Raw genomic sequence first — 27,361 nt, forward strand, 5'->3', positions numbered from 1 at the left:
AAACTTGTACCTTAAACTGATTTCATTTTAAACTTGTACCTTAGGTGGCTGCCCCATCGTTAGCACTAGCTAATGATGCTTCTTGCAGGGTGGTATGAATGCCGTCTGTTTGAAGTGGGCAGATCCAAAGACAGGATGATGTGGTTTGCAATACTCTGTGGGCTCGGGCTAGTGAAGATGAGCACAGTTTTGGCTTCAGCTCTGCTGTGGTACTCAGTGCCCTCCTCTCATGCCATCTCCTACCTGCACATCACATCTCCCCCATGAAAAAGAGCTCCGTAGCGTGGTCTTCTCCCATTCGCTTCTACTTCGTCCCACAGCATTCTTAATAGAGGGAAGTGTAGTGAAGCTGACTTTAAGGGCATGGACCTCTCACCCGAGTCACGTAAGGCAGAGGAAAGCCTCGAAGAACAGAAGGATGAATTCCAGAGAGAACCCAAAGCGGGGTTTCTCTCTGCGGGGATCTCAGCAGAGCCGGTGTTTCACCACGGGGCGTAGATGGGCAGCGTTTGTGTCTCTGGTGATGCCGCTTTAAAGCCCCTTCTCGTTGCCCTCGTTCGTGGGGCTGCGCTGAACCCCGGTACTCGAACCCTGGTGTCTGAGCCGGGCCCGGCTCGGCCCCGGGGAGTCCCCTGGGAGCTCGCTCGATGCCGCCTCCCCCGCGGCCGGCGGTGACAGCAGTGCTCGGGGCCACGGGCCGCGAGTGGCGGCGGGACGGGCGGCCCCGGGCTGGGCCCGGTGCGGAGCGGCTCCGCTGGGGCGGGCGGAGCGCGCGGTCCCGCCCGGCGCCGAGGCGGAGGAGGCGCGGGGCCCGCCGGGAACCGCAGTCCGGGCGCCGCCATTTCTCCCTCCAGCAGCGCAAGGGCCTCGGCCGCGGTGACTCTGGCAATGGAGAGCGGCTTCGGCTCCGATTTCGGCTCCGGAGGAGGCGGCGGGGGGAAGCTGGACCCGGGGCTCATCATGGAGCAGGTGAAGGTGCAGATCGCCGTGGCCAACGCACAGGAGCTCTTGCAGGTCAGGAGGGGCGGCGGGGCCGGGCGGGGCTGGCTCGGTCCCGGTGCGGGTCGCGGGGAACGGCCAGGCCGGCCCGCTCCCCTCGCAGCAGGGGCGGCGGCTGCAGCCGGAGCCCCCGGACCGCGCTGCCACTCTCGGGCTCTCTCCGCAGCGGATGACGGACAAGTGCTTTCGGAAGTGCATCGGGAAGCCCGGCGGCGCCCTGGACAACTCCGAGCAGGTGAGGACGGGCGGGAGAACTGGGCACCCGCGGCCCCTTAGCTCGGGGCTGCCGCTGAGGCTCTGTGTCCCGCAGAAGTGCATCGCCATGTGCATGGACCGGTACATGGACTCCTGGAACACAGTTTCGCGAGCCTACAATTCTCGGCTGCAGCGAGAGAGAGCCAACATGTGACGCCTGCCGGCCTCCGGGCCGAGAAGGGACCATGTGGGGAAGGGACAGCGGCCAGTCCAGGTGGTTAGGGGTGAATCCTGCTGCCTTCCCAGCCCCTGCCATGGCAGAGCAATAAAACCTCGCTGAACCTTTTGCATCCATTGGCTTTTATTAGCACCAGCTCCAGGAGAGAGTGATTTTTTTTTCCGTGAGCTGTTGTCCTTCCCAAGTGTCCAGATTGGCCCAAGGTATTATATCAATTGATAAATCCCTGCTGAAAGGGCTGGGACAGGCAAGGAGCCTTCTGTGGAAAACAGGGGCCAAGCCAAGCCAGCAACACAGTACCCTTGCTTGGGATTCCAGCATGGACCCGTCCATAAGGTCATTACTCAGTCCATTTTCATTAGTGGAAAAACTGCCAGAAGATTGTCCACATGCCACCTTGGCTCTTTCATCTCCTATATCTGTATAGCGCTTTGTGGGGTTATTGTGGGATTGTAGGCTTTGACTCAGCTCAAGCACAGTGCTGGGGAGCAGGACAGCCTTGCAAATAGTTGTATGAGCACAGCTAGGCATGCAAGGTTGGGAAGTACTTAGGTTCTTTTCTTTGTAGAATAAAGTGTGTTGTGTGGCTCTAATACTCTGTAGTTTCTGGTTTAGCTCTGCCACAAATGTTCCACCTTGGAGCCTATATCCTAAGCATAATTTTTTTGAGGGAGGAGCATGTCTGCAACAGGGAATGTTGGTCTGCTTTGGGGCACAACTCTATTTTTGTGCTTCTACACTGCTCCTGAAAAGGTGAGTTCATGCTGCGTGGTCACCAGTGGATACAACAGCTGGAAGAAGAGAGTGGTAGAGATCAACAGTGCCCATGTTTGTTTTCTTTTTAAATCCTTTCTTTTGAAGCTCTTCTGTATTTTAGAAAAGATTTCATGGTTTGCTGGACACAGAGACAGACTGGCAGAATGGCATCTCCGTACCTCCTAGGGCATTCACTGGGATGTGGTAGAACCTAAAGTGTTCTCACACCGGGTAAACTATGAGGAGATATTTGGGTATTTGGACTTACTGAAACTGGAGTTTCCTTTCTAGACTGTAAGAATGACTACTTGAAAATAAAGTGCTTTCAGACATGTTTGCTTAGGGGGCTTTTTCCTTTATGGCTGTATGAATTCTGTGGTACTGGCTGTGCAGCAGTCCCATTTCATTCATAGGAGCATCCCACAGGTGTTGTAGCCATGCATCCAAACCCATCTGGAGCTGAGCCATGCCTGAAAGCCGGGTCTCCCACCTAGCTGGTGCTCTGTCTCAGAAAGTTGTAGATCTTGCTGCCAGCTGGGTTGGGATAGAGGAGACCTCTTGTTATGCCCAGATGCAGAACTTCAGGCACCAAAAATGAGGAAGGGGTTTGAGGTACAAGAAGCTGTTCAGTTTTGGTAGCTGAATCAATGGGGACATGTCTAAGTCTGCTCTGCCCAAGACTCAGCACATGAGCTCTGCTGCAGTTCTTTGCTTATGAGCAAAGTTGTCTCTGTGTCTTATCCTGGCTGGTAGGACCTGACAAGTGTACTTGCACCACTGTCTCAGCACTTTAAATTTTTCCCACCTAGCTTAGGCAGACAGTGGTCTGTGTGGCCATGCCTTAATCTTTGCCAGTTTAATCACCTGTTACCTAAGGCTGAACGAGGTGCGTGGGGGTGTGTGGAAAGCCCCTCCTTATACTCTAGTACAGGTCAGGGCCTGTGCAGTCTGAACTCCCAAGTGTTGTAGTGCTGCATTCTCAGGATCAAATGGTGAGCAGGAAGTCATCACTGAGCTCTCTAGTCCCACACACTAATTGGAAACAGCATCATACCCTTCTCAAAAGCCACTGCACAGCACAACAGCTCCATCGAGTCAGTGAGGTCCTTCTGCAAGGGCATAACTTTGGGCTGGAGCAAAGGTCACAAGTCTGCTGGCTTGGCCATGGGATGACAGCTCATAGGCAGGGGTCAGCCAAACTCCATGAATTTTTGGCAGATATTTCTGGCACCCATCCAACTAAGAAGGTCATGTTTTAATGCACAGCATATTTGGCCAGGTCTTAAGATGGGACAGGCTTCATTTATTTATAGAAAAAGTTTAGAATTTGTACCTTTCTATGCAAAGCAGTTATCAAATGCTTTGATAACAACCAGCAGGTCACACAACACCTGCAAGGCTGTCTTCACCCCTTTGCAGCATCAGAAAAATGTACAGTAGCTGAGGGGTTAGTGCATCCTCTGGCAGTTACTCCTCTCATTCACCACCTTCCCTGAGTGGTGAAATGCAGTTTCAGAGCTTGAGGTTCTGCACAATCCAGCCTTGGACAGCTGTCACTTTGGTGTAGACACCAGGGAAGAATGGCCTGGCACAGCCATAGCCCCAGCTTGTGATTCCTGCTAGAAACCACTTCCCTGAAGGTTCTTTACATGCCAGGGGCCCACCTGCATCACCCTGCAGAGAGAGGAAAAGGATCCAGTATCAAGCCACAAGCAGTGCAGCTTCCCCAGCCATGAAATGTTCTTTCTCTCTGGGGCAGGGGCATTTGCTGTCCTGTTTCCCACTTCCCCAGGAGCTGCATTCCAAGCTGGAGAACTGCTCAGTGATGTACCTGCATGAACAATCTGAAGCTGGGGTTCTGGAACATAGAAGGGTGTGTTTAGAGATACTGTAGGGTCGTAGAACAGGCCCCATGTGGTCTCCTAGCATTACCTCTCTATTTCCCTGACCTGTCACAGGTTGGTGGGGCAAGCAGCAGGAGGTGTATGCAGGATGGACATGGATAAAAGCAGCAGCCAGTTGATGGACAGACAGACATCTGAGCTAGGGGAGGCAGGGCAGGGCCCTCCTGAGACAATATAGTCTAGGGACTTGGCACAAGTTTGCTGTGTCCCAGCCACAGCATTTGTTGCTCTTGCACTCACTGAGCAGCTGTCGACGGTGCCCTGTGGGAAACCAGCACACAGCATCCTGCTGCTGATCTGGACAGGGTAGAACTTTTTGCAGGCCTGGTCTCCGATCACGTTCACTGCTGCTTTTTGCAGATGCTTTGACATGAGACCTGAGGAGACAAGTATTGCTGTTAGCTGGGTGAAGAGCACATGGGAAATAGCAGCATGTGAAGTGGGGTCTCTTACTTGCTTGCCAGAGGGAGAGACCTGCTCTGGGAAAGTGAGTCACCTGGTTCAGCAGAGCAAACTCCGGAAGGTTCCTTGGGTGTGTCATTTGTCAGGCAGCTTGGCTGACCAGACACAAATTGGAGTGGTCCAATTTGGTATTGGGATGGTTCTTGTACTGCAGAAGCACAGCTGGAGCAGCTGCTGTGGGGGTGGAGAGCACAGTGGCTGGCAAGTAGAAAGCTTGGGAAAGCTTCAAGAGGAAAGAGGTGTGATAAAATGGAGGAGTAGTGTGCATGGTAGCTGGGGAGGAGATGATGGTGACACCAGGCCTTGCCCAGCTTGGTATCCTCTGCAGCATATGGCCTAAGATGGGAGTGCTTGGGGCAGTGGTGTGGGAACTTTGATGTTTGGGCTTGCAGTGTTGCAGTGTAGGTGGCCAAGCACTGAGCTTGGCCATCATGGTTGTGGGAGGGCCCTCTTTATCCAGTACCTCCTTCCTTTGTGGAGCCCCAGCCTGTGATGAAGCATCTGGCCCCTTCATGGAAGATGTGAGAATTGTCTGGGAGACATATAGGTCTGATGGTGCTGCTGAACATGACAGGTGTGCTCAGCTCCAGTAGTGCCACATCATAGTCTAGGCTGTAGACGTTGTAAAATGGGTGTTTGTAGATACGAAATATTTTCTCCATTTTGCCATCGATGCCACTCAGGAAGGGTGTTCCTAGATAGGCCACCCACATTTTGGGGTCACTGTAACTGCAGAAAGACAGCTGGCTGTTAGGAGCATAGCCTCACAAGGAGGGCCATCCCTCCACTTTTGGGGCTGGCCACACCTTAGGAGGTCAGGACCCCTGTCTCCATAACCAGTGAGTGTACTCAGGCTTCATTCCATCCATTCCTTTTCACACTTACCTCTAGGGGCATTTCTCTGATAGGGGGTGTGTGCTTCCTGTGGGGCACAGCATGCCAGCCAGGTGCTGGACCACGAGGGAGGGGAAGGGCAGGTTGGCTGGTGGCACTGAGGCAAGAGCCAGCTGACTTAACTAGCTTATCTCAGACTTACATGTCAAAGCAGTGAGCTGCAGAGAGCAGCCACCGGTCAGCAATAAGGACAGCCCCACACTTGTGCTCCTTCCGCCGGAGCCAGAGACTGACTTGCCAGGGCCATTCTCCTCGAGCCGCGCTGCTGCCGCCCACGATCTTGCTAAAGGCCAGAGCTGTTGTTGAGCCACAGTCTGGAACACAGGAAGAAGCACCATGGTTTTAAAAAACCATAAATGGAAGGAATTACTTCCTGCCTTCCATAACCTGTGCTGTGGGACAGCCTTCTGGGGGAGCATGTACAGGACAGTAGGATGTGATGAATTCAGTTCACCCAGCTGAGGCAAGGCTTGATGGACAGGGTGTATTTTGCAGACTTGTTATCACAGATCACACCTTCCAGGGATGTGGTATGTGAGGAACAGGTATTTGGATGGCCTGGCTCAGCTATCAAACAGCAAGGAATGTGCAGCCCAAAGTGCAGTCCCAGGGATGCCAAGATACTTTCTGGGCTGCCATGTTGTGCAGACCTGTCTTGCCACCTTGTGCTACCAGACTGACTGGCCAAAAGGCCTGTGTGCTGGGAAATGAGTTCTTATGTCTGTGGCAGAGTAGAAGAGACTGCACTTTCTGGCAGTAAATTTGGATCCAGCTCATCCAGCTGTATCTTGTTTTAGGCTCTGGCAGAGCAAGTATGATCTGGACCATAGTGGGCTAGCCTCGGACCCAGTGTCTGGGCCCAAGGCAGCCAGTGTTAATATGGTGGGTACCACTATGGAGTCCAGGTCATGCATGTAGAGCTGGCAGCAGCCACGGGCTACAGAGGAGAACTCACCACAGTTGTGCTCATCGAAGCCATTGCTGCAGTCCTCAACACCATCACATTCGGGATTTTCTTTTCCAATACACACCTTGCTGGAACACTTGAAAGTGAGGCTGGTACAAGGCACCACTAGAAGGCAATAACCCATGACCTGCTCAGTACCCTCTGTGCTGGAGGCCTCCTGCCCACATGTCAATGCATCAGTTATCAGTTTTACCTGGGGTTTGGGTAGGCTTGGCAGTCTCGGTCGTTGTCAGAGCTGTAGAAGTTTTGCTTGTGGTTGTATTCATCTTTGTCCGCAGGGTGGTTCTGCCGGCTGGACCTGCAGCCATTGTGTTGGGCTGGATAAAAACAGCTGTGGTAGAAGTTCTAGGGATGGCTGAGCTGGGGGGGATGCTTGTGCCACCACTGGGCAGCTGGGAGATGGTGTCCAGGATCCAGTCTGTGAGCTTGGTAATTCTGGAGTACACACCAGGTCTCATAGCCTGGGCACAACCAAATCCCCAGCTCACGATGCCAGCAAGGTAAAACACTCCTGGAGTCACCTCACAGGCCAAGGGCCCACCTGAATCTCCCTGCAGAAGAAGCAAGGCAATGGCTGCTCAGTCCAATCAGGTCTGCTCTCAGACAAACCAGAAGCACTTAACTGCCCTCAACTCCTTCCTCCAGCCTTGTGGGCCTGTCTGCTGTCATGCAATGTGTATGCAGGGCATGAGCGTGGAGAAATTGAGGTTGGGGTCAGTGACTCAACCTAGCTCCTGTCAGCACCTTTCCACAGCTGCCACCAACTGCCACTGACTCATTGCCACAGGAGGAGACCTGCTTCATCCAGGATTTGTCTGGCCAGACAGAGTGGTGGGATGTTGGTTTAAGTAATTCTCAACTTGGTGGAGCTTTATTTGCTTTCCTAAATCTCCAAAGAAGTGGGCTGGGGTTTGTTTTGTGCTCCAGTACATGTGAATTACACAGCTGGATTACAGCAGCTCAGTAAATATTTCACAAGGATCTGCTGAAAGCAGAGTTAGCCCAGCTTTCTAGAACAATCTACAGCGTAGAGAAATTCCACACTTTTACCTGGCATGAGTCTACCATCCCCTCCATGAAGCCAGCACAGATCATTCGGTCAGTGAGGGAGAAGTTGTAGAGGAAGTTGCAGGTGTTCTGTTCTATGATGCCCACAGATGCTTTCTGCAGGATCTCGGGCTTGGTGTCTGCATGAAAATCACAGAATTAGTGAGTGCAGCAGAGGGAAGGAGCTAGCTAATGGCTTTTAGACTGACTCAACACACATTTTCGGAAAACAGGCTCTAATCCCACATGGGAATTGACTCCTATAAAACCTGTTTTCTCTGCAGCCCTGAAGCTTGGCGTTCACCCCAGGGTGCAGTTTTGTGTCTGTGCTAAGGATTCTGCACAGTTTGTGTCCCATGCTCCTGAGAGTTTGTGGGCTTCTTGTCAGCTGGACTTGTTTGGTAGCACATGTGCCACTCTCAGGCTTTCTCCTTGTAGTGGGATCTTTGCTTATGCTCATTGCTTGAACACCTCTGTGACTGAGTGGCTAACATGCCATCCTGCCAGAGCTGCAGCAGGCTCTGAGGCAAACGTCTGACACTTGTTTAGCACAGCAGAGCTACTGAGGGTGGTCCGGCAGGTTTCTCCTGGCTCCCACCAAGCTGCCTCTCCTTAAGATAGTGCTCTGTGTGCCTTTATTCTTGCTTATTCTTGTGTTTCTGTCAGTTCCTGACTGTCCCTGTTACTGATCCTTGTCCTATACATTCCCAGGAATGTGGATTGAGCACAGGCTTTGCTGCTCAGGGTATCACTGCTCCAAGGCAAACCAGCAGGTAATGCATTACTGCTTACCATTCCCTTCCTGGAGGTCACCCCATCCAGAAATGAGGCATTTCTTGCCAACAGGAAACTTCTGCATGGCAAGTGGGAGGCACACAGGCTGTATGTATTTGTTGAAGGCAAGAGGTCTTGCCAGTTCAAGTACAGCCACATCAAAGTCCAGAATCATGGGGTTGAAGAGGGGATGTGGGATCACTCTTGTTACATTGACTTTCACTGCATTCTCGTCTGTTCCGTTTATTGACGTTGTTCCCACATAGGCTTCAATCTCTTCTGGCATTGTCCTGCAAATACATAAACCTAAATGTGCATACTCACACATCCCTTGAATTCTGACATTGAAATTAGAGACAGCTTTACATGATCAGCATGCAGCAGAGCAGCCCTACTAAGTCAGGCCCAAAGAACTGTTTCTGGCAGTGGCACCTGTTGGATATTACCTGAAGAGCAAATAAACATACAATAATAATCTTCTTCTTCACCTTCTCCTGAAGGTGAACCTTCAGGAATTTATGATTTCAGGAGTATTCTGGCACACAGGTGGTGTCTCTCTATTCAGTAGATCTTGCTGGATTTTTTGGTTTTATTTGGATTTTTCTAAAGTTGTGTTTTATTCTTTTTTTAACCCCAGGTGAATTTTAAATATTTAGCTTAATTAGAAAAACTTCCTTGGCTTGCTTTTGATTGTTTTCCACCTGCTCTTGTCTTAAAAAGACAGTCAAAAGGCATTCCCTAAACATCTTTGTACCCTTCATTATTGTACAGTCCCATCAAACACTGCCTTCCCATTAGTTGTTTCTTTTTCCCAGGTCTAGTCTGATCTATTTTGTTGTGCTTGTTATGATGCTGCTCCACACCCTGCTCATCCCTGAGCCTTGTGAACACAAGCACACGGTGTTACTCTTGCCCTCCCTGTGATGTTGGAGCAGTCGGTGTGCTGTGCATTACCAGCAACATCTCACTCATCTCCCATATTTTTTACTGCATTCCTGTGCTCATTAACTGCCTCTGCCACAGGACTGCAGCTGTCAGAGCAATATCCACATGTTTCTGACCTCTTGGTTTGAACTGCAATAGCTGATGAAGGCTCATCCTCATTCGCAGACGGACAGCACTATTGGTTTTGCTGTGTACCTCATTTCACACTTGCCTACCTTGCATTTCACTTGCTCCTTTATTGCCCAGCTGTTTAATGCATGAGGTTGTCTTAAAATCCTTCAGAATTAATAACCCACCTTTTCTGCTTTCAAGAATTTATTCTTGACAAGCATTATCTTCTTGCTACTCACTTCTTTAGGCTACTTATAAACCTAGGCTTGGGTTCTTGCAGTTTAACAGAACTATGCAGGATTGAACTGACCATTTTCCCTTTACCAACTGACCATGTGTCTCTATTTCACATATTACAGACAATTTTTAAAGGTTAAGTTTATTAAAGAAACTCTCTTGTGGCACTTTCTTCCACCCCTCTTAGATATGTTGTCCTTTCTCCCTGATCAGGCTGCTTTAACCTTTCTCTGCCTCATTCCAACCTCCCCACAAACTCCTTTTTGCTATGAATGTCAAGCTATAGCAAAAATTAATGTCCAACATGTGTTCTTGATTTCCATTTCTTGACCCCAGTGCCACACTGTGGATTTGGCTGCACAGCCCTGTGCCGGTGGGCAGGTGAGCTGGAGCAGGGACAGGGATGGGCTCTTACTCATTGAAGCAGTGAGCTGCGGACAGCAGCCAGCGGTCCCCAATGATGGTGGCTCCACAGAAATGTCTGGAGTCTTCTTTCAGGCTGACTTGCCAAGGGATCTCTCCTCTGGAAGCATCTGTTCCTCCCACAATCTTGCTGGGTTTAGAGAACCCGGGTCGTCCTCCACACTCTGAACAAAAGTCGAAGCATGACTTGTGAGTATTGCTAGCAGAAGATAAGCAAGAAAAGACTTCACTCTCTAACCAGTAGGGCTTAGCAGGGATAGGTTAGGCCTGAGGTGTGAGATATCTACCCAAGCCCTGCTGGCTGATAGTGGCAGTGCCTGATGGTGGCCATGTACAGCTGGACTTTCACATAAAATGCTGTTCTGCATCTTGCTCTCAGCAAGCTGTGAATCCCGGGCCTTTCTTGAAGGCAGAGTAATCAGTAGCCCCATGCCTTTTAGCCTTGCCATTCCAGATAAAATATTATTCTAGATTTAGAAAAACACCCTTCATTTGCATTTCCTTGCAAAGCTGCTGGGAGCACTCCTTGGAGTGGACAGGTCATCCTACAGACACTTGCCCTCCTTCCCTTCAGGGAGCATGGCTGCTGTGAAGGGACAGCTATCAGTTTTGAACTGCTGGGAGCTCCTTAGGTGGCAAGCAAAAGTAAGTGATCAACAGATTAAATACTGTCAGATGCTGCTGTGCCTTAGTGACCTGTTCTGGGCCTGCCAGAGCAGACCAGTTACATAGCAAGATTACAGTCACAAAAGCAAAGGAGCACATGGAACTGCAGAAGTACTGAGTGGCTTTGCCATGTTGCTCTGCACTCAGCTAGGGCAGCCATATAGTGGCTTTGTACCTTAGCACTTTGGCAAAGTTGTGTGGCTCACCCTACAAAAGGTCAGCTTAGGTTACTGGAGGAATGAACCTGATGTTTGGACCTATACCAGCCACTCTGCCTGCCACGATGCACCCACTGTGGGTGCTCGTACCTTGTGGTCCTGCTGCAGCCCCTGGCCTGCTGGCAGCTGGGGCTGGTAAGGTGGTCGGTGTTGCTCCAGTGGTGGTGTTGATCTCTTCAGCACTGACCATGTTACTGTTAGTCCTCAAGTGCACTGGAGGAACAGTACGGGCTATGGAGGTAGGAAAGGCAGAAATAGCATCCAAGATCCAGTCTCTGAGTTTGGTAACACGTGTGTAAACCCCAGGCCGCCTGGCTTCAGCACATCCAATACCCCAACTCACAATTCCCGCCAGAAAAAACCTGCCAGATGGTTCTTGGCAAACCAGAGGCCCACCAGAGTCACCCTGCAAGAGAAAGCAGATGGTGAGCTCTCCCTGGGGAAGCACTGAGCTTGCCCTGGCCACCCTCAGCATCCCTCTACCAGCTGGAGTCTCTCCGTCCCTTTACATTTGCTGCAGCCTAGTGATGAGCGGAGCATCTGGGTGCTGGCCTTTGGGTGTTCCTCCATGTGGGCACGCTGTCCTGCTATTACACAGAAGCCTCGTGCCCTTTATATGCCAGAAGAACAAAGGACACAATCTGTAAAATCTAGGATTAAGCATTTCTACTGCTTTAATAATTTGTTAAACCTCATAAAGGTTAATCCTAGCAGCCCATACACAACCAGATGATGGGTGTTCATTGCCTGATACACAACACAGGGAGACCACATTAATGTTTGCATCAGGTTTTCTTGATGTCAGAAGTGGTTCAGTTCTTGGTTCTTGTGGGGCCCTGTGACCATCACTGATGGACATGTGGTGTCGGTGAAGCTGGTAATGCCTTCTGGGGATGAGATTGCTCTCAATCAGTAATTAATAACCAGATGGATCATGTTCATCACCCAACTTTGAATCTTCAATTCTTGGCCCCTTCTCTGGTGTTTGTGCTGTATTTGGTGCAGAAATACAAAGCACTACCACCAGAAAAGTGCAGATTTGTTTAGCTGGTTTCTGTTGGTTTGAACGTTCCTGCCAAGCCACAGAGACAGACCTGGAAATCACAGTCCTCCTCTGGCATCACAGTTCTCCTCTCTCCATACTATCAAAGGCAGGCCTGTCTCCAGCTCAGCACTTGCAGGATGGAAAAAACTAAAAAACCACTCTGTTGTTCACCAAAAACTGTTGTGTACGTTTTAGTTTCCACTGCAGCCCTTTGCCCATCTGGATTTTTATCTGAAGACCTGTGTGGAATATTGGTAGGGCCAGCCCTGATGACAGTTCAGGAAGACAAGAAAAGTAGTTAATTAACTGAAAGAGCCCCTTAAATAACAGTACCCTGCTCTAAGCAGTAAAGAACATATCCTCATTTGTGTCTTCTGCAATCACTGATCTGTGCTTGGGTCCAAGGCAGGGCCTCAAACCTCAGTGGGAAACAGTGACCACAGTGTCAGTTCTGCTTATTGAAGTGTCACTTGATGCATCCTGGGAGGGAAAAGCTTTATGTGGGCAGGTGTGCCATCTTCTCTGGCAAAGCTTACCTGACAGGAGTCAACCTTCCCCTCCAGGTAGCCAGCACACATCATCCTGTCTGTGAGGACATGGCTGTAGAGACTGGAACATAGGTTCTGGTCTAGGAGCTCCACTGTTGCTTTCTGCAGGAACTCCGGTTTCACCACTGAATGAGAAAGACACAGTTGTGAGCTCAGTGCAGGAAGCCCTGCACAGGATCAGCGGCTCAGGGTACAGCCCACCTCAGCTGGCCAGAGCAAGGTCTGAGTTCCCTTCCCCTGATGCCTTCTGCCCCACTCACACCCCACCACGTCTGCTCTGCTGCCTGCCATGCTTTGCTTACAGAAATCCTCCTTGAGGTAGCCCCAGCCAGAGATAAGGCACTTCTTGCTGGTGGGGAAGTGATGGCCAGCATCTGGCAGGCACACGGGCTGGATGTACTTAGTGAAGGTCACAGGTTTCTTCAGCTCCAGCACGGCCACATCATAGTCAGCTGTGTCAGCGTTGTAAGAGGGGTGTGGGATGATCTGTGCAATGTCCATCTTCACTGCACTGCCATCTGAGCCTCTGAGGGAGGTGGTCCCTGTGTAAGCTGCCCACATGGCTGGGTCCTGAAACCTAGAGGAGAGACAGTGGGAGCCCTGTGAACCTGCAGCCACAACACTGTCCTGCAAACCCAAGCTGCCTACTGCCCATCCTGCCATCCACTCCAGGAGTGATGGAAACTCCTCATTCTCCCCGTGGTGGAGCAGAGAGGTGCAGTGGGAGTTTGGGCAGATATGGCAGCTTTTGGAACAGGGATGGAGGGTGCAAAGTGGTGTGACTGAAACTTACTCAGTAAAGCAGTGAGCAGCAGACACCAGCCACTTCTCTGTAAGGATTGCAGCACCACAGAAGTGCTCATTGTTCTCTCGAAGGCTGACTTGCCATGGGAACTCCCCTCTGGATGCCTCTGAGCCTCCAACTATCCTGCTGGCAGTCTGCATGGCAGGACGAATCCCACAGTCTGAAAGGGAGGAGAAACTCAGTGCCCCAGGATCCTGCTACTGCACCCCAGCAACACGCTCCTGGGGGCAAGTGGGAAAAGCTGCTTCAGCTTTGTGTGTGCTGCTGGCATATGCTCAAGCAGCAGGGTGGTACTTGGGATGTCACAAAGCAGCCTTTACCCTGCAGGCTTGGGAAGAGCACTGCAAAGCACTGGGCCATCACAGCATCCTCCCTGAAACTCTTCTAGAGCAAGAAACTGTAGAGCAGCATCCTGACTAGTTTGATGAGCTTAGCTACTGCCTTGTGATAAGCTTCCAGCAGCTCATGGGCATGTGGCTCTTGTCCATTGTGCCAGCCCACCAGTAAGGTGGACCTTGTCACCACAATCCATCACAGGGACTAAGGTGTTTCCAGGGCACAGTGTCCCTCATCCCAATGCAGCCATTTACTATTGCCTTGAAAAGTCATGGCATGTCCTTGGCTGTTTTCAGTGCCTGACAGCCACTGGTGTCTCCCCGTGTCAAGGTCTGCCAACAGTGGGTTGTGGCTGGGTTCTATGTCCAGGACACCTGCTGTGGGAGATTCAGCACAGCCCCTTCCATCAGAGGCATCATCACAGCCTGTCTGGCTGTCACATTCAGGGCTTTCTTTTCACATACTGGATGTTGGAGAAGCCTGTGTCCCAAGAGCAGCTCCCTGGGGACAGCAAGGCTTGTGTCACTCATGTCTTCTGCAGTCCACACAGCAACCACCCCTGTATCCTTGTCCTTCTGCTCCCTGGCTGCCCCAGAGTCCCTGCAGGATGGTGCTGGGTGCAGAACTGCAGCTTGTTTTGAGCTTGCAGGCCCCTGGACCACCAGGCTATGAACAAGATGGGGCCCAAGCCTGTATCTGTATCCAGGCTGCTGGTGAGGAAGAGGAGGACGAGGCTGCAGAGTGCAGGTGATTCTTCCTGCTGCCTGGCTCTTACCTGATTTCAGTCCAGGTCTGTGGGAAGAAACCTTACTGGGACCTGGGACAAAGAGGAAGGAATCAGGATCAGCAAGGACAGGGCAGCCCAGCCTCAGGTCCTGGAGCTGTGTTCCTGGGCTGGGGCTGCCACGGCCTTTGCTGCATCTTTCTTTCCTGCCTGGTGATCTCTGTGCCCACCTGTGACCAGTGTGAGGCAGGGCCCAGGTCCACAGAGCAGGGGAGGCACAGCTCCCTAGTGCCCTGCAAGCTTTGGGCTGACTCCATGCGCAGAGAGAAATTCCTAAAAGCTGTGAAGTGAGCTGCCTCTCAGGAGCAGACTGGGGCTGAAGCTATGCAAAGCTGTTTGCCTAAAGCCAAGGGGACTCCAGCACCTTCCATTTGGGCAGCACAAGGCTCCCAGAGATCCAGGGATCCTGCCCTGGATTCTGGCAGAGGGTGCAGAGGGAGCTACAGAGGAGCCCACGCCTTCTTGTTTCCCAGGCTCATGGGTTTTTTTTAATTGGCTGGACCTGGAGTCCTACAGAAGGAAAGCCAAATTTCTTGTCAGGTGGTTTCAGAGAGTAATTCAACTATGATGAGAAATAGCAACCTGAGCTGCAGTTATTGCTACAACTCTGAGGTCTGCCTAAGGGCTGCTGTGCACAGGTAGGCACAGAAAATCCAGCCATTAACCTCCTGGAGCTTCATTCCCTATCCCTCAGACTGATTTCAGGTGCTGCAAGAAGAGCCAAAATAGTTGCAATTCATGCTTTAGGTTCTGTCCTTGTTGTGGGTCCCTCAACCTGCTCTTGCAGTGCGGAGCAGCAGGACAGCATTAGTAGTGTTGGAGAGGTATCTGGGGACTCCACAAATGTCTCTTAAGCTGGCAAGATCTAGGCTGGATTCTGCTGTTGTCTGGTGAAGCTGGAGCAGCTGGGAGCCAGGCAGATCATGTTATCAGTTTGCTGGGTGCCTGCCAGCACCCCAATTTCTAACACTGACTGGACACTCAGAGCTAAAACCCTGCAGCAGTTGGGCTGACTCACGGTGGCTTAGCTGTGTGCCCCTGGGTGCCAGCAGCCCCAGCACAGGGCAGCAGGGCTGTACCTGTGAGAGAGGCTGAGGAGATGGTCCCGTAGGCAGCCAGGGAGAAACCCTGCTTGTGCAGGGCAGCTGCCAGCCCATGCCTGAAAGCTTCCTCCTCCAAGGTAGAGCTCAGGGGCTGGGAATCCTGGGGGGTGAAGAGGAGGCGGAAATGGACGATCACACCGGAGTTTCCATTCCTATTGGGAGACAGAGAAGTAAGGGCGACCTTGGCTTCATGGTCAGTACAAGGGTCAGGTTCCTGTGCTCTCTACAGGGAACCCAAAGGAAACAAATCTTAATATTTTGATTCTTAATAATTTAAGATTTCTCTGGAGATGTCCTCTGGGTTGACATGATCATTTGAATTTTTTTTTTTACCTTTGGCCCAAAGCTGTGGTTAAACAAAATTCTTTTCCTCTGCCTTTCTGATTGCATTTTGAAATTTAAAAATCCAGAACATTGTTGCAATCTCAGACGAAAATCCAGCCTTGACCAAAAACCAGTTTCTCTTTGTACTAGCTTTGAACAAGAGACACAGGTATGGGTTCACCTTCTTGGTGAGGCTTGTCAGAATTCTCTGAAACATGAGCTGTAGGGTCTGCAGAGATAGCTGCCTACACTCACCGGTAGCCCAGGATGGTGCAACCAGTGCAACTCCAGTTCAGCTGGGAGTCCTGGAGACTGGACAGAAACTGCAAAGCAAAGAGTGATGGTCACACATTTACTGGACCCCAAGGAGATGGGAATAGATGATGCCTGGGATTTTGCTGGAATGTGGAGCTGTTGGTGCCTGGTCTCTTGCTCTGTAAGCAGAAGCACCCATGTCCAGCTCATATGTAAACTTTTTCCCACCCTGGCTTTTAGGGCATGAGGCAGTATATCTTTTTCCTATGTAAGGAATAGGCCTGAACACACGTTTCCCACTCCATGAATGTCTCTCCGGACCTTGACAGGGCCTCTCAAAATGTCGTTCAGCCCCATAGAGTACCCTGCTGATGTTTAAGAAGTCCTAGTTTTCCTCCTGCCCTTGGCTTAGAGATTCTGCTGGTGCTACCACCACAGTATTTCACAAGTGTTTTCCCAAGGCCCAGATAACTCACCAGCCTCTCAAGAGCAGGTGTCAGCACCCTGTAGTAGTCTGAGTTCTCTGTCTGTAAGCTGCTATTGAATGGGATTCCTTGCAGCTCCACTGTGTGCTCAAAGCTGGCCTCTCCTGTGGAATGGCAGGCTGCCAGAAAGGGAAGGTGTCTGTCAGAGGCAGCTTTCCTCACAGCTTTGCAACATGAATATCATCCTGTCTCCTTCAAACCCCCCGTTTTTAGCAGCTTGACTATCCCTGAGCATCCCAGCTGCCTCGGGGGTGCCCCATAACTGGACTGGGGTACCCTGTGCATGTGCAGGAATAGCATTTTGTACTGAACTTGTTTGAACTTGAAAACAGTGGGTTTTTGTCAAGCCTGAGACAGAAATTCATGAACAGATGGGTACAGCCTGGCAACCTGAGATTCGCACTATCCTTGCAGGAACAGCCCCGGGAAGGTTCTGCTGGGTACTGAAGCCACCTCAAAAACTGTGACTGTACAGCTGGCATGTGTCAGCCATGTCATGCTGGGGTCTCACTGGCATGCTGGCCTGAGGTGGCCATGGGGCAGCAGAAGCAGCAGGAGAGAGGTGGAAGAGGGAGGGAGATGGTGGCCATGCTCTGGAGTGGGACAGTAAAACAGGCAGTGCTCAATGGCTGCAACGGTCATGGTAGGAAATGGCAGAGGCAGCAAGGTACAGTGACAAGAAATGTCAAAGTCACAGAGACAGACTACAGGACAGAATCATAGAATAATGGAATTGTTTAGGTTAGAAAAACCTCTGAGATCATTGAGTCAAATCATTTCACCAGCACTGCCAAGGCCACCATGTCCCCTAAAGCCACATCTACATGTTTCTTAAATCGCTTAAATTGCAGGGATGGGAATTCCATCACTGCTCTGGGCAAACCTGTGCCAGGTCTGGACAGCCCATTCAGTGAACAAATTTTCCCTATGTCCAATCTTAAACTCCCCTGGGCCACCTTGAGGCCTTTTCCTATTTTCTGTCCTTGTTCCCTGGGAGCAGAGCCCAAACCCCACCAGGCTGCACCCTCCTTCCAGGAGTTGTGCAGAGCCAAAAGGTTCCTCCTGAGCCTCCTTTTCTCCAGACTGAGCCCCTCAAGCTCCTTCAGTTGCTCCTGGTGCTCCAGCCCCTTCCCCAGCTCTGTTCCCTTCTCTGAACACGCTCCAGCCCCTCAATGTCTTTCTTGTCATGAGATGTTTTAAAACTGAACCCTGGATTTGAGGTGGGGCCTCACCAGTGCCCAGCACAAAGGGACGGTCACTGCCCTGATCCTGATGGCCACACTATTGCTTCAGCAGATCAACATCCCACCCAGCTTGGGTCATCTGTGAACTGACTGAGGATGCCCTCCATCCCCACTGATGAAGATAATTAACAGGCCTGGCTTCAAAGTGGCCCTGAGGATCACCACTGGTCACCAGTCTCCAGCTGGATGTGACTCCATTCACTCCCATCCTCTGGGCCTGGGCATCCTGCTAGTTTTTACCCATTAAAGAGCATACCCATCCAAGCCATACGCAGCCAACTTCTACAAGGAAATGTTTATGGGAAATGGTGTCAAAGGCTTTACTGAAGTTGAGATAGACCAGATTCAGATGCTTTCCCTCATCCACTAGGTAGGTCATCTTGTCATAGAAGGACATCAGATTGGTCAAGCAGGAAAGGAATAGAGCATATGTATCATGAGACACTGAAGATAAAGGGCTCCAAAGTCACGTAGTGAGAACATGAGCTGACTACAGCCCTTGTAGTTTTTGTGCATTGTGCAGAAAGGTGTCTGCATTTTGATCTCAGTAGGAGGATTTTGAGATTTTTGCTATAAGCAGTGCAGACCACTTCTCTTTTGGAGTGCTAAACTGAAAGAATGTAGCTGGCAGCACACTCACCCAGCAGGATCCCCAGGCAGAGGGCTGTTGCAGTGCCTGCCACGGCAGCAGCAGCAGTTACCTTCCAGCAGCAGGCCCCCCATCTCCTCCTCTGGGTGCCTTGCCCTGGCTTTATCTGCTCCATGCTTTCTGAGCAGCTCTACAGATGGGCTCTGTGATTAAAAAGAAGAGGAGGAAAATTACAAGACTGGGATGAAATCTGTCATGTCAGCTAAGGTTACCACAGGAGCATCACTGTATGCTCCTGCTGGACTATTCTGACCTGGCAATGGAAGTCTTGGCATTAGGCTACGTGTAACCCCGAGGTGCATGTTATATGGATTAAAGCTCTCTAAATAATAAACCTCACCCTGTAGTTGTTCATGAGGCAGACTCCAGGGTGAGGTTTCATATAGCCCAATGCTATTCCACATTTTTTGCAGGAATTCTGGAGGAATTATAAAATCACAGTGGGTGATTCCCCCCTCCACTTTACAGCATTTAGCTGAGAGCTCCCAATGCCTAGTAATGTAGAGCAATTAATATGTCCTTTGCTTACAGCTTTGCTGCTATCCTGATAGTGCTGGCCAGTGCTAATGCTGGCCACAGGAGTAGATTCTCCTTCCCTGTGGCCAGCATTAGCACTGGTGCTTCCAGTATTTTGCCCCAAGTGGTCCTGCACCAGAAGCAAAGCTCCTTCATGTCACCTCTTCTGCCTCCACATTTTCCTTTGCTTGACTGGTTTCACTATGTCAATGTTTTTCATGCACTGAAGATGCTCAGATGGGATATGTTGCTCCAAGTGTGAATTCAAAAATGCCCAAAATAGAAAGAGTACCTCTCTTGTTTTGTTTTTTTTTTTCCTCTGCAGTTTTTCTAGTACAAGCCAGACTATATTTGGCCTTCATTTGCACATCAACAACTGGATATCACTAGGAATGAAACCAGCCTGTAATATACATAGTTATTACATCATTCAGACAGGTTAGTATCTGCAACAAGCCCGATGAGACAAGGAGGGACACTGATTTCCTGTGGTCCTAAAATGTATTAAATTACTGTATTAATATTTCTCCCTCATAGGCATGAAGAAGACACACAATGCTGCTGTTCAAACTGGCAGGTTGAAGTTGTCTCAGACAATTTGTGAGATCAGAGTGGAAATCCACAGAAGTCCATTCCTCTTGGCCAAGGGTCCAGAGTGATTTTTTTGAGAACTCAAACTCTAACTGTTGGGGAACTCAGATTTACAGAAGACACCAGAAAAGCCTTGGCAAGGCACAATCACCTCTCAAACTTACTCTGTCTTGATATCGACAGCGTCAAGAGTACAAAACCCACCCAGCTCTTCCCTCCTCAGTTCCTGAGTCTGCCCTGCTGAGGGACATCTCACATGTCACATTCCTATCCTCTCAGGGCTGGGAGAGGTTGGGCTGCCACAGCAGCGATTCCCTGCCGCTGTAAATCAGACTGGGACTTCAGAGAAGGTGCAGAGGAACGGCCTTTTCTAATGTAAATGCATTCAGCAATGAAAGGAAGAGGGGAGGAAAGGGACACAGGGAGAAGCAGCTCCCTGTTTCAGAAGAGCTTTTCAGTGTTTTCCAAGAGGCGTCAGCAGCTCTTTAAACAGAAGCTTCTAGATAAGAGATTTTAGAAGGTCACTTCTTTGTGAGGCAGCAGACAGAGAAAGAGGAGAGGGAGGGAGAGTCTGTCCAAGATGCCTCTTTTTTTCTAGCAGACACCCAAATATTCTTTTTCAGCTGTAACTGAGCCTGGCACAGATTGGCACTGTGGCCCCCGGGTTCTGCTAACAATATCTCTGTTTGACAATTCAGCTCTGGCTAAGGGGAGACAAGTAGGGAACCTTTTCTCCAGTGGTCCTTGTGGCCTGAATACATACAGATGAGGAATCTCTCCTTCCCTCTTTCGGTAGGTTTTGGAGTCACTGTCCCTCTTGCAGTGTGCTGAATGTGGGCACGCAGAAATCCAGTTCAGGTGTGCTGCCCAGTGCAACAGTGGACTTCAATGGACCTCAAAGGTAGAACAGATGCGTCTGAGGAAAAAAATAAAAATTGCAGACAAAACTGGCTTGGGCTTTTTTTTTTTTTTTTTTTTTTTTTGACAATACAATCTTAGTTGCATGTAAAAGTCATACCACAAAAAAAGGTACTTGGAAACCTAGAAAAAAGTTTGCATTAGTGATTGCAGAGGCATTTTAACTGGAAAATAGTCTATTTAGAGAAACTTTCTACTTCCCAAAACAATCAAAACTCGTCTTTGTTCTCCCTTTTAGCATATTTTCTTTTGCTGTCAGTGGTGTGAGTTAAAAAGAATTAAAAGGACATGTAAAGGGAAAGCCATTTTGCAACAGCAAAATAGAGGCTGCGATTTTTTTTTCCCTGAAAGATAATAAGGATCATCTATAAGTCATAGTGGAGATCTGTGGCAAGAAACTATACACAGTGAAAAATATTGTGACATAAAATCAGAGGAGAGAAAATTAGATTTTTTTAGTAGGGCAGAAACTGGGAGAGTATTAACAGTCATGAGTTTCCAATAGGAATACTGAGAAATAAAAGCACATTTATGGTTTTTTTGTAAGCTTATAAATTGTAAGTGGTTATAAAATACGCCTTTGTAAGCAGGGTGTGGGGAACTCTGACCTAAGAGAGTCCCTGCACCAGTGGGGTGTCTTTTCACTGTTACATTTTAGCAGAGAAGGCATGTCTGATGTGCAGCACAGAGTCAGCAAGAGCTGTCCTGCAGACTGTCACCATCTCTGGCTGTCCCTGAGGATCTGCCACAGTGCTGGGAGTTGGCCACCACCCCTGCTCTGCTGCTGCTTGGCAGCATAGAGTTTGTTTTCTCCACAGAAGTCTGAATTTTTCTCTAGGGCAGCCTTGAGCCACTCCATAGGATTTCCTTGGAAGGTGTATTTTATTTCTCAGCTGATTCAAGTAGGGAAATTGTAAAATATAAAGCGTTATGATAAATATATTCCTTTATCCAATTAGCTAAACAGTCACTAACACCCACTCTTCTTGTCAAAGAGGAAAAGCAGCACGTGAGTGTATGTGTGTGTGTGTGACTGTGTGACTGTGAGTGTGTGTGACTGTGTGTGTGTGACTCTGTGTGTATGTGTGAGTGTATGTAAAAGCATGTGTAACACTGTGTGAGAGTGTGTGTGACCTCACGTGTATGTGTATGCACACAAGTCTGTGTATGACCTCACATGTATGTGTGTGTGATCGTGTGTGTGATCGTGTGTGTGATTGTGTGCATGCACACATGTGTGTGGGGGAAGATCCCATGCAGGAGCAGCAGAGGGACAAGGCAGGGCCCCAGGAGAGGCCCCTGGTTGTTGGCCTGTGCCTGGGACAGCCCCAGCCTGGCTGTGGCAGGTGCCTCTCCAGCTCAGGTGATTCCACACACACCTGCAGGGCTGGCCCAGTCTCCAGCACAAATCGTGCAGGTTCCTGTTTCCAGGTAGAAACTGTCTTCTTGCAAAATGCCACAGCTCCTGACTCTAAAGCACAGTGGTGACCTCCCAGTTGGCTGCCCAGCAAAAGGGCTGGTTTTCTTCATTCACCTCCACATACCCTGGCCTTCTTTCTTCCACTGCTTGGTACTTCTCTTCCTTCACCTCACCGCATCTTCACCTTCATGTTTTCACCTCCTGAGACCTTTTCTTCTGCCTTTTTAGGCCTCTGCAGTCTCTCTCCCATGAGAACAGGAGTGTTTACACTCCTGTCTTGCTCTGCACTGGCCCAGGCTTCCTCCTGCTCTTCTCCAGCTTCTCCCATTCCCAGTCTGCCAGCCCCTACCAGCAGCCCTCAACCACAGGGACGCAAGCTGAGGTGCCCTGCTCTGAGCTGTTGGCCAGAGGAAAGAAAGACAGGAAAGAAATGGTGGTACCCGTTTTCAAAAGTCAACTTCATTTACAGCTAACTGATGCAAGGAAACCCTGATGTCCCCCAAGGGACAATGTAAGAAAACCACTGCCCCATCCCCACACACCCCCCCTGATGGTGAGTCTGGGCTGCTCTGGGGTCTTTGTGCTGCATTTCTGTATTCTAGCATGCTTGGTTTCTCCCACACTGTGATGATAAAGGGCAGCCAATATGCTGCAACCATTTGAATAACCAAGTGTTAATGGAATATTTGCTTCATCCCATAATGGGGTACTGTGGCTCTTAGCACAGCAATACAGTGTCTGCTGAGCCTTCAGACACGGGGGCTGTAAAACTGTCTCACTATGACCTGTAAATCCTGTAAACCCAGACAGAGCCTTTGCAAAATGATGGCACAAGTATGAAAAACATGCCACTTGCTCAAGGCAGACCACAAGCTCAGCAGCAGATCTGCCTGCAGCCTCAGCAAGTAATGAGTCTGTGGCCAAAGGCAAATAAAGGACTATTGATTTTATCACCAAAATAAGACTTGTAGCACTTCAGAGGGGGAATACAGCAGAAGCAGGATAGTTCTCCAGAAGGAGGTATCTCAAAATCAGAAAGCAGACTCCGATATGTTATCACTTGGTAGGTTCACCATCCAAAATCACAGCTGCCAAAACAATAAACCTTTGGTGACATATATATGACACCAAACCTGAGCCTGAGCAGGAGAGAAGACACTCATTTGCTGCGAGATGAGAAGCACGACCACAGGAGATAACAGATGTGGCTGTGCAAACAGATCTGCTGGCAGAGCAGGGTGGTGGGAGTAGCCAACCTGAAATATCTCTTTTAAAATGGGGTCAAGCCTAGTGATTTTATCCTTACAGCTGAGAATTTAGTTGCATTGAAACAAAGCTCAGAACTTGTGCCAGCAGGTACTGAGAATGGTAGAACACTTTTGTAGGGGAGTGGATTTCTAACCAGTGGTATCTGTTGGGTGGTGATGCAGTGTGAGGTCATGTCAGCCTGGAGATGGCAAGAACTGTGTGCCAGTTCATCCTTATGGCTCACTCTCTCTCTGAGTGGGGCTCCAGAGAAGGGAGTGCAGGAATTTATCCCAACATTGTTGCTTCCTGGTAAGCCCATATATTTCCCCTTGAACCTTCTGATGCGATGATCTTATGTCATGAAAAAAAAGTGTATGCAGAGACAGCAGCAGCTGGTCAAACAGATAAGAGATGGGTTATGATGAACAGAGCTCTCAGCATCAAAGGCAAACCTTCCCAAGACCAGCAGACACCGGCTTGGCTACATGGCCTTTTGTTTTGTGTGACATGAGCTTCACCTACCACAACACTGGTTCCCTGGACCAGCCAACACAGCATTTCTCTAATCCTTTTGCTTTAACCCATCTCCAGTTTCTGTAATGGATGTATAGAGCATATCCATGTCCCCACCTCTCTGCAGGTTAACATTTAGAAGTGGTTGTGCTGCATTTAAAAGGCTAAACCCTACTTTCAAGCAGAAAGAAGCTCATGTCACTTAAGAGAATGCAGATTGAGCTGAGGACACCTCATATTATTAAGGTGAGTGAAAAGCCCTGACACTGCAAGCTCCCAGATCATACAAGTGAGCAAATCTAAAAGCCCCTGCCACTCAGAGTACTGAGGATCCTAAGCCCCTCTTCACCTGCAGCACTCATGGAGATGCACCTGGTTCAGCTGTAGTCCTGCTCCCAGCAAGCCAAATGACACTGTGCTGGCCTTGTTTATTGTCCGTCCTCGTCTACAAATGTCTCTCAATTTACAAGTAAGAAGATCCTCTCCCTGCCTGCCAGCTCAGCAGTCTCAGCTGGGGCATGACAGACAAGCTGAGCTCCCCAGTGCTCGCATTGTCACAGGTAACAAAGGCTCTAACATCACTTCCACCTTGGAGACACTCACCCTGAGCTCTCTCTCTCTGGTAACAAAGTACTGGGCAGATTTGTACCTGCAATTACTTCTTAAACTTGTAGCCGTGGATTACACAATAAAATAAAGGCAGCCTTGCCCCCCTTACCCCCCCAACTCTGCTGGCTTGAAAACTCAGTACAGATAGTAAATACTGAATACACATAGGGAGTATCCAGTAAGCCAGGAAGTCCATGTTTGTCTGTTACTTTCCACAATAGGAGCACTATATAATTTGATACTTTTCAGCTCATGAATGGCCAAGAAAAACTCACATGCTTAACTCATGGCATTTCCACCACTGACATTCAGTCACCTCCCCTGAACACTGCCCGGCCCAATGTGAGGGTGTGGGAGAAATCTTGGTCCCAATGAAGCTGATGGACATACTGGGACCAGAGGCTCTTGGAGAAACAGGGGCTAAAGTAGAGGTCTTCAGTTGGCAAATAATCACATTTTATTCTTTCTTACCAGCTTACATACATTAGAAGCAACGTGTAAATTACATTTTTACCTAGCTTCAGCTGTTATTACAGATTGTCAGGTAGGCATTAGTGTTCATAGATATGAAATCCCCAAGCTGCCCTGAAATCAGTTACCTGCAATGCATGCTCCCTCAAAGGAAGAATTCACACAGAGAAACCAGCAAGTGATGAATGGTATCAGTCAAGCAGTGCACTCTCAGCACTTGAGTCAATGAGAGTGAAACTCTCCGTGTATCAATATGGGACAGTGCCACATGCTGACCTCCAGCGCTGAAGCTGTGTGACCATGCCCAGCTTTGGGCAGCTGCGTGACTGTGCCTAGCTGTGGGCAGCTGTGTGACCGTGCCCAGCTTTGAGCAGCTGTGTGACCATGCCCAGCTGTGGGCAGCTGTGTGACCGTGCCCAGCTTTGGGCAGCTGTGTGACCGTGCCCAGCTGTGGGCAGCGCTCCGGCCTGGGGAGGCCACACCGGGCAGAGGCCACAAGACGCAGGCACACAGCGGCTGCTCCAGTCCTGGACCTGCTCTGGGCAGTGCTGCCCGGCTGGACCTCGCTCACAGAGGCCTCCATTAGCACACCTTGCTCACAGAGGCCTCCCTTAGCACATCTTGCTCCCTCAGCACACCTTGCTCACAGGGGCCTCCCCTAGCACACCTCGCTCACAGGGGCCTCCATTAGCACACCTTGCTCACAGAGGCCTCCATTAGCACACCTTGCTCAGAGGCCTCCCTTAGCACACCTTGCTCACAGAGGCCTCCATTAGCACACCTTGCTCACAGAGGCCTCCCTTAGCACACCTTGCTCACAGAGGCCTCCCCTAGCACACCTCGCTCACAGAGGCCTCCATTAGCACACCTCGCTTACAGGGACCTCCCTTAAGCCAGATCAGGAGCTGTGCCCGAGCTCTTTGCAGGGCAGCCTCAGGGCTGGAAAACGTGTGAATGTGAAGCAGCATGACTCTCAAGCCCTTCCCTTCAACCATGGGAACAAAGAACCATCCAGCTACAGAAACATTTCTTTAGGCTCAAATAATGGTGCTATTATAAGTCCATAGAGGTTGTTGATAAGAGTTTGTCCCATGTCTAGGTCGAAGCTGCTCGCTGCCATGGCTGTTTCACTCTTTTATTTCCTACATTGATAATATTGATTTTTTCAGCTTTTATGTCTGCATTACTGTCAAAGTTGCACTTCTTGTTTTCCATGAAGTACTTTGAGTTTTCTTTCTAGAATATTTCCTAATTTGTTATAGCTTTCAAATAATATAGACCATTCTCTGCATTTGGTTTCCAAAGCGTTTAAGTAACTAAGACATTTCTCTTAATCAGTACTTTCAGAGAAGGGGGTCTAGAAATCACTGAATCATGTTAGAGTTACATAGAATCGAAAAGCACTAAAAAGCAATCCAGCACTACATAAGGAAAACTACTTGGCCATAAGTGACTAAAAGGATGCACAGAAGTTTTTTCCATCTTTCAATCTTTTTTTTCCACTTTCAGTAAAAGGTGAGTTGAGCTGTTTTCCCCACAGGCATTAAATTCAGAAACAGGCTGTTTGCGCAGAGCCAGCTAAGCACGAGGGATTTCCCCAAGCACGGGAGAAGCAGTTTCAAACTCCAGCTCGGCTGAAAATCTGCGGGTGCAGGCAGCAAACCTGTCTGACCCTGATGGAGAAGCAATGAGGAAGAACAGAAGGAGGTGGTGAAGAAGGAGGAGGAGGTGAAAAAAAGAGCAGCAGCAGCAGGAGGAGGAGGAGGGCTGCCAGGCAGGAGGGATCGCGGTGGGACCGCGGGGCGAGGAGCGCCCAGGGCTGGGTGGGTGCAGCCGCCGGGAGGGGTGCGGGTTTTTCCTCTTCCCTTCCGAGCCAAGAAAGCTCGGCACCTTGAAGGAAGTAAAAAGGGCTCCTAAGAAGGAGCAGGGACTCACCTGCTTTGCTTTTCCCGTTGCCGCCAGCTGCCTTCCCCGGCAGCTGACCCGCCCGGGCCTGCGGGGCGCCGGCGGCGGCGGTGGGAGGCACTGGGGGAGTTCGCGGCGGAGCTTAAAGGCGCAGGCTGAGCGACAGGAACGGCTCAGCCTGAAGAGCTGGTTTGTTGCTTTCACTGAACTTTGGAATTAAGTAATTTCCACCCCCAGCCCCCTCCTCCCCCTGCTTGCTCCCCAGCTGCCTGCGTTGGAAGCTGGACCAGTGATGCCCCAGCTCCTGCATCTCCGCAGTCACCAGACGTTCCTGCAGTTCGCTGTACGACTCCCATCCTCTCCAGCAGCAGCACCTAAAGGAAAAGAGCTGCCTGAAGTGGGGTGGTTCATACCTGCAGCACTGCGCCGCTGAATTTCCTCCCATCGGCAGCTCCCACACTGGGGATGATCTCTTAACCATGCACAGAGAAACCATAAAGGGAGCGGTATTCCCAAAAAACCCCACTAATTTCCTCAGTCAGACATCCATAGCCCTTCAAGTTCATACTCTATTTACCATCCTTATAATCCTATTTGTCATCGTTTATGTGTTAGAACAGCTTAACTGCTGCACAGGAATAGGCAGGGGCTATCCAGCATCACACACACTCACGGCAGAGGCCAAAACTGGAGAGAGTTCCGCAAGTGACCCTTCTGCCATCTTGAAAAGGCAAAAAGTAGATGAAAAGCTGAGAA

The 27,361-nt window shown here is 49.9% G+C and overlaps 2 protein-coding genes across 6 annotated transcripts; one reads left to right on the forward strand and one right to left on the reverse strand.

Annotated features, from left to right (window-relative positions):
• Positions 1-876: 876 nt before the first annotated feature.
• On the forward strand, positions 877-2,520 carry TIMM13 (translocase of inner mitochondrial membrane 13). The gene is made up of 3 exons (XM_005494220.4): positions 877-1,014; positions 1,166-1,234; positions 1,310-2,520. Exons 1-3 carry the CDS (start codon positions 889-891, stop codon positions 1,406-1,408), a joined length of 294 nt encoding a protein of 97 aa, XP_005494277.1. The 5' UTR covers positions 877-888; the 3' UTR covers positions 1,409-2,520.
• Positions 2,108-26,758, reverse strand: TMPRSS9 (transmembrane serine protease 9). 5 transcript variants are annotated; one of them, XM_074528718.1, is made up of 20 exons: positions 26,636-26,758; positions 20,285-20,437; positions 18,406-18,557; positions 16,513-16,640; positions 16,037-16,104; positions 15,434-15,609; positions 14,346-14,387; positions 13,223-13,394; positions 12,732-13,006; positions 12,418-12,554; positions 10,927-11,242; positions 9,945-10,116; positions 8,255-8,526; positions 7,466-7,602; positions 6,609-6,966; positions 6,404-6,520; positions 5,591-5,762; positions 5,018-5,283; positions 4,333-4,469; positions 2,108-3,862 (listed from the first exon to the last, which is right to left on the reverse strand). In XM_074528718.1, exons 3-20 carry the CDS (start codon positions 18,527-18,529, stop codon positions 3,701-3,703), a joined length of 3,231 nt encoding a protein of 1,076 aa, XP_074384819.1. In that variant the 5' UTR covers positions 18,530-18,557; positions 20,285-20,437; positions 26,636-26,758; the 3' UTR covers positions 2,108-3,700. The 5 variants fall into 5 exon arrangements, with proteins under 5 accessions (XP_074384819.1, XP_074384822.1, XP_074384818.1 ...); XM_074528721.1 differs by lacking the exon at positions 5,018-5,283 and having other exon boundaries at positions 3,725-3,862; XM_074528717.1 differs by lacking the exon at positions 2,108-3,862 and having other exon boundaries at positions 3,928-4,469.
• Positions 26,759-27,361: the final 603 nt, after the last annotated feature.

This window comes from Zonotrichia albicollis, chromosome 29, assembly GCF_047830755.1.
Source record: "Zonotrichia albicollis isolate bZonAlb1 chromosome 29, bZonAlb1.hap1, whole genome shotgun sequence".
Lineage (NCBI taxonomy): Eukaryota > Metazoa > Chordata > Aves > Passeriformes > Passerellidae > Zonotrichia > Zonotrichia albicollis.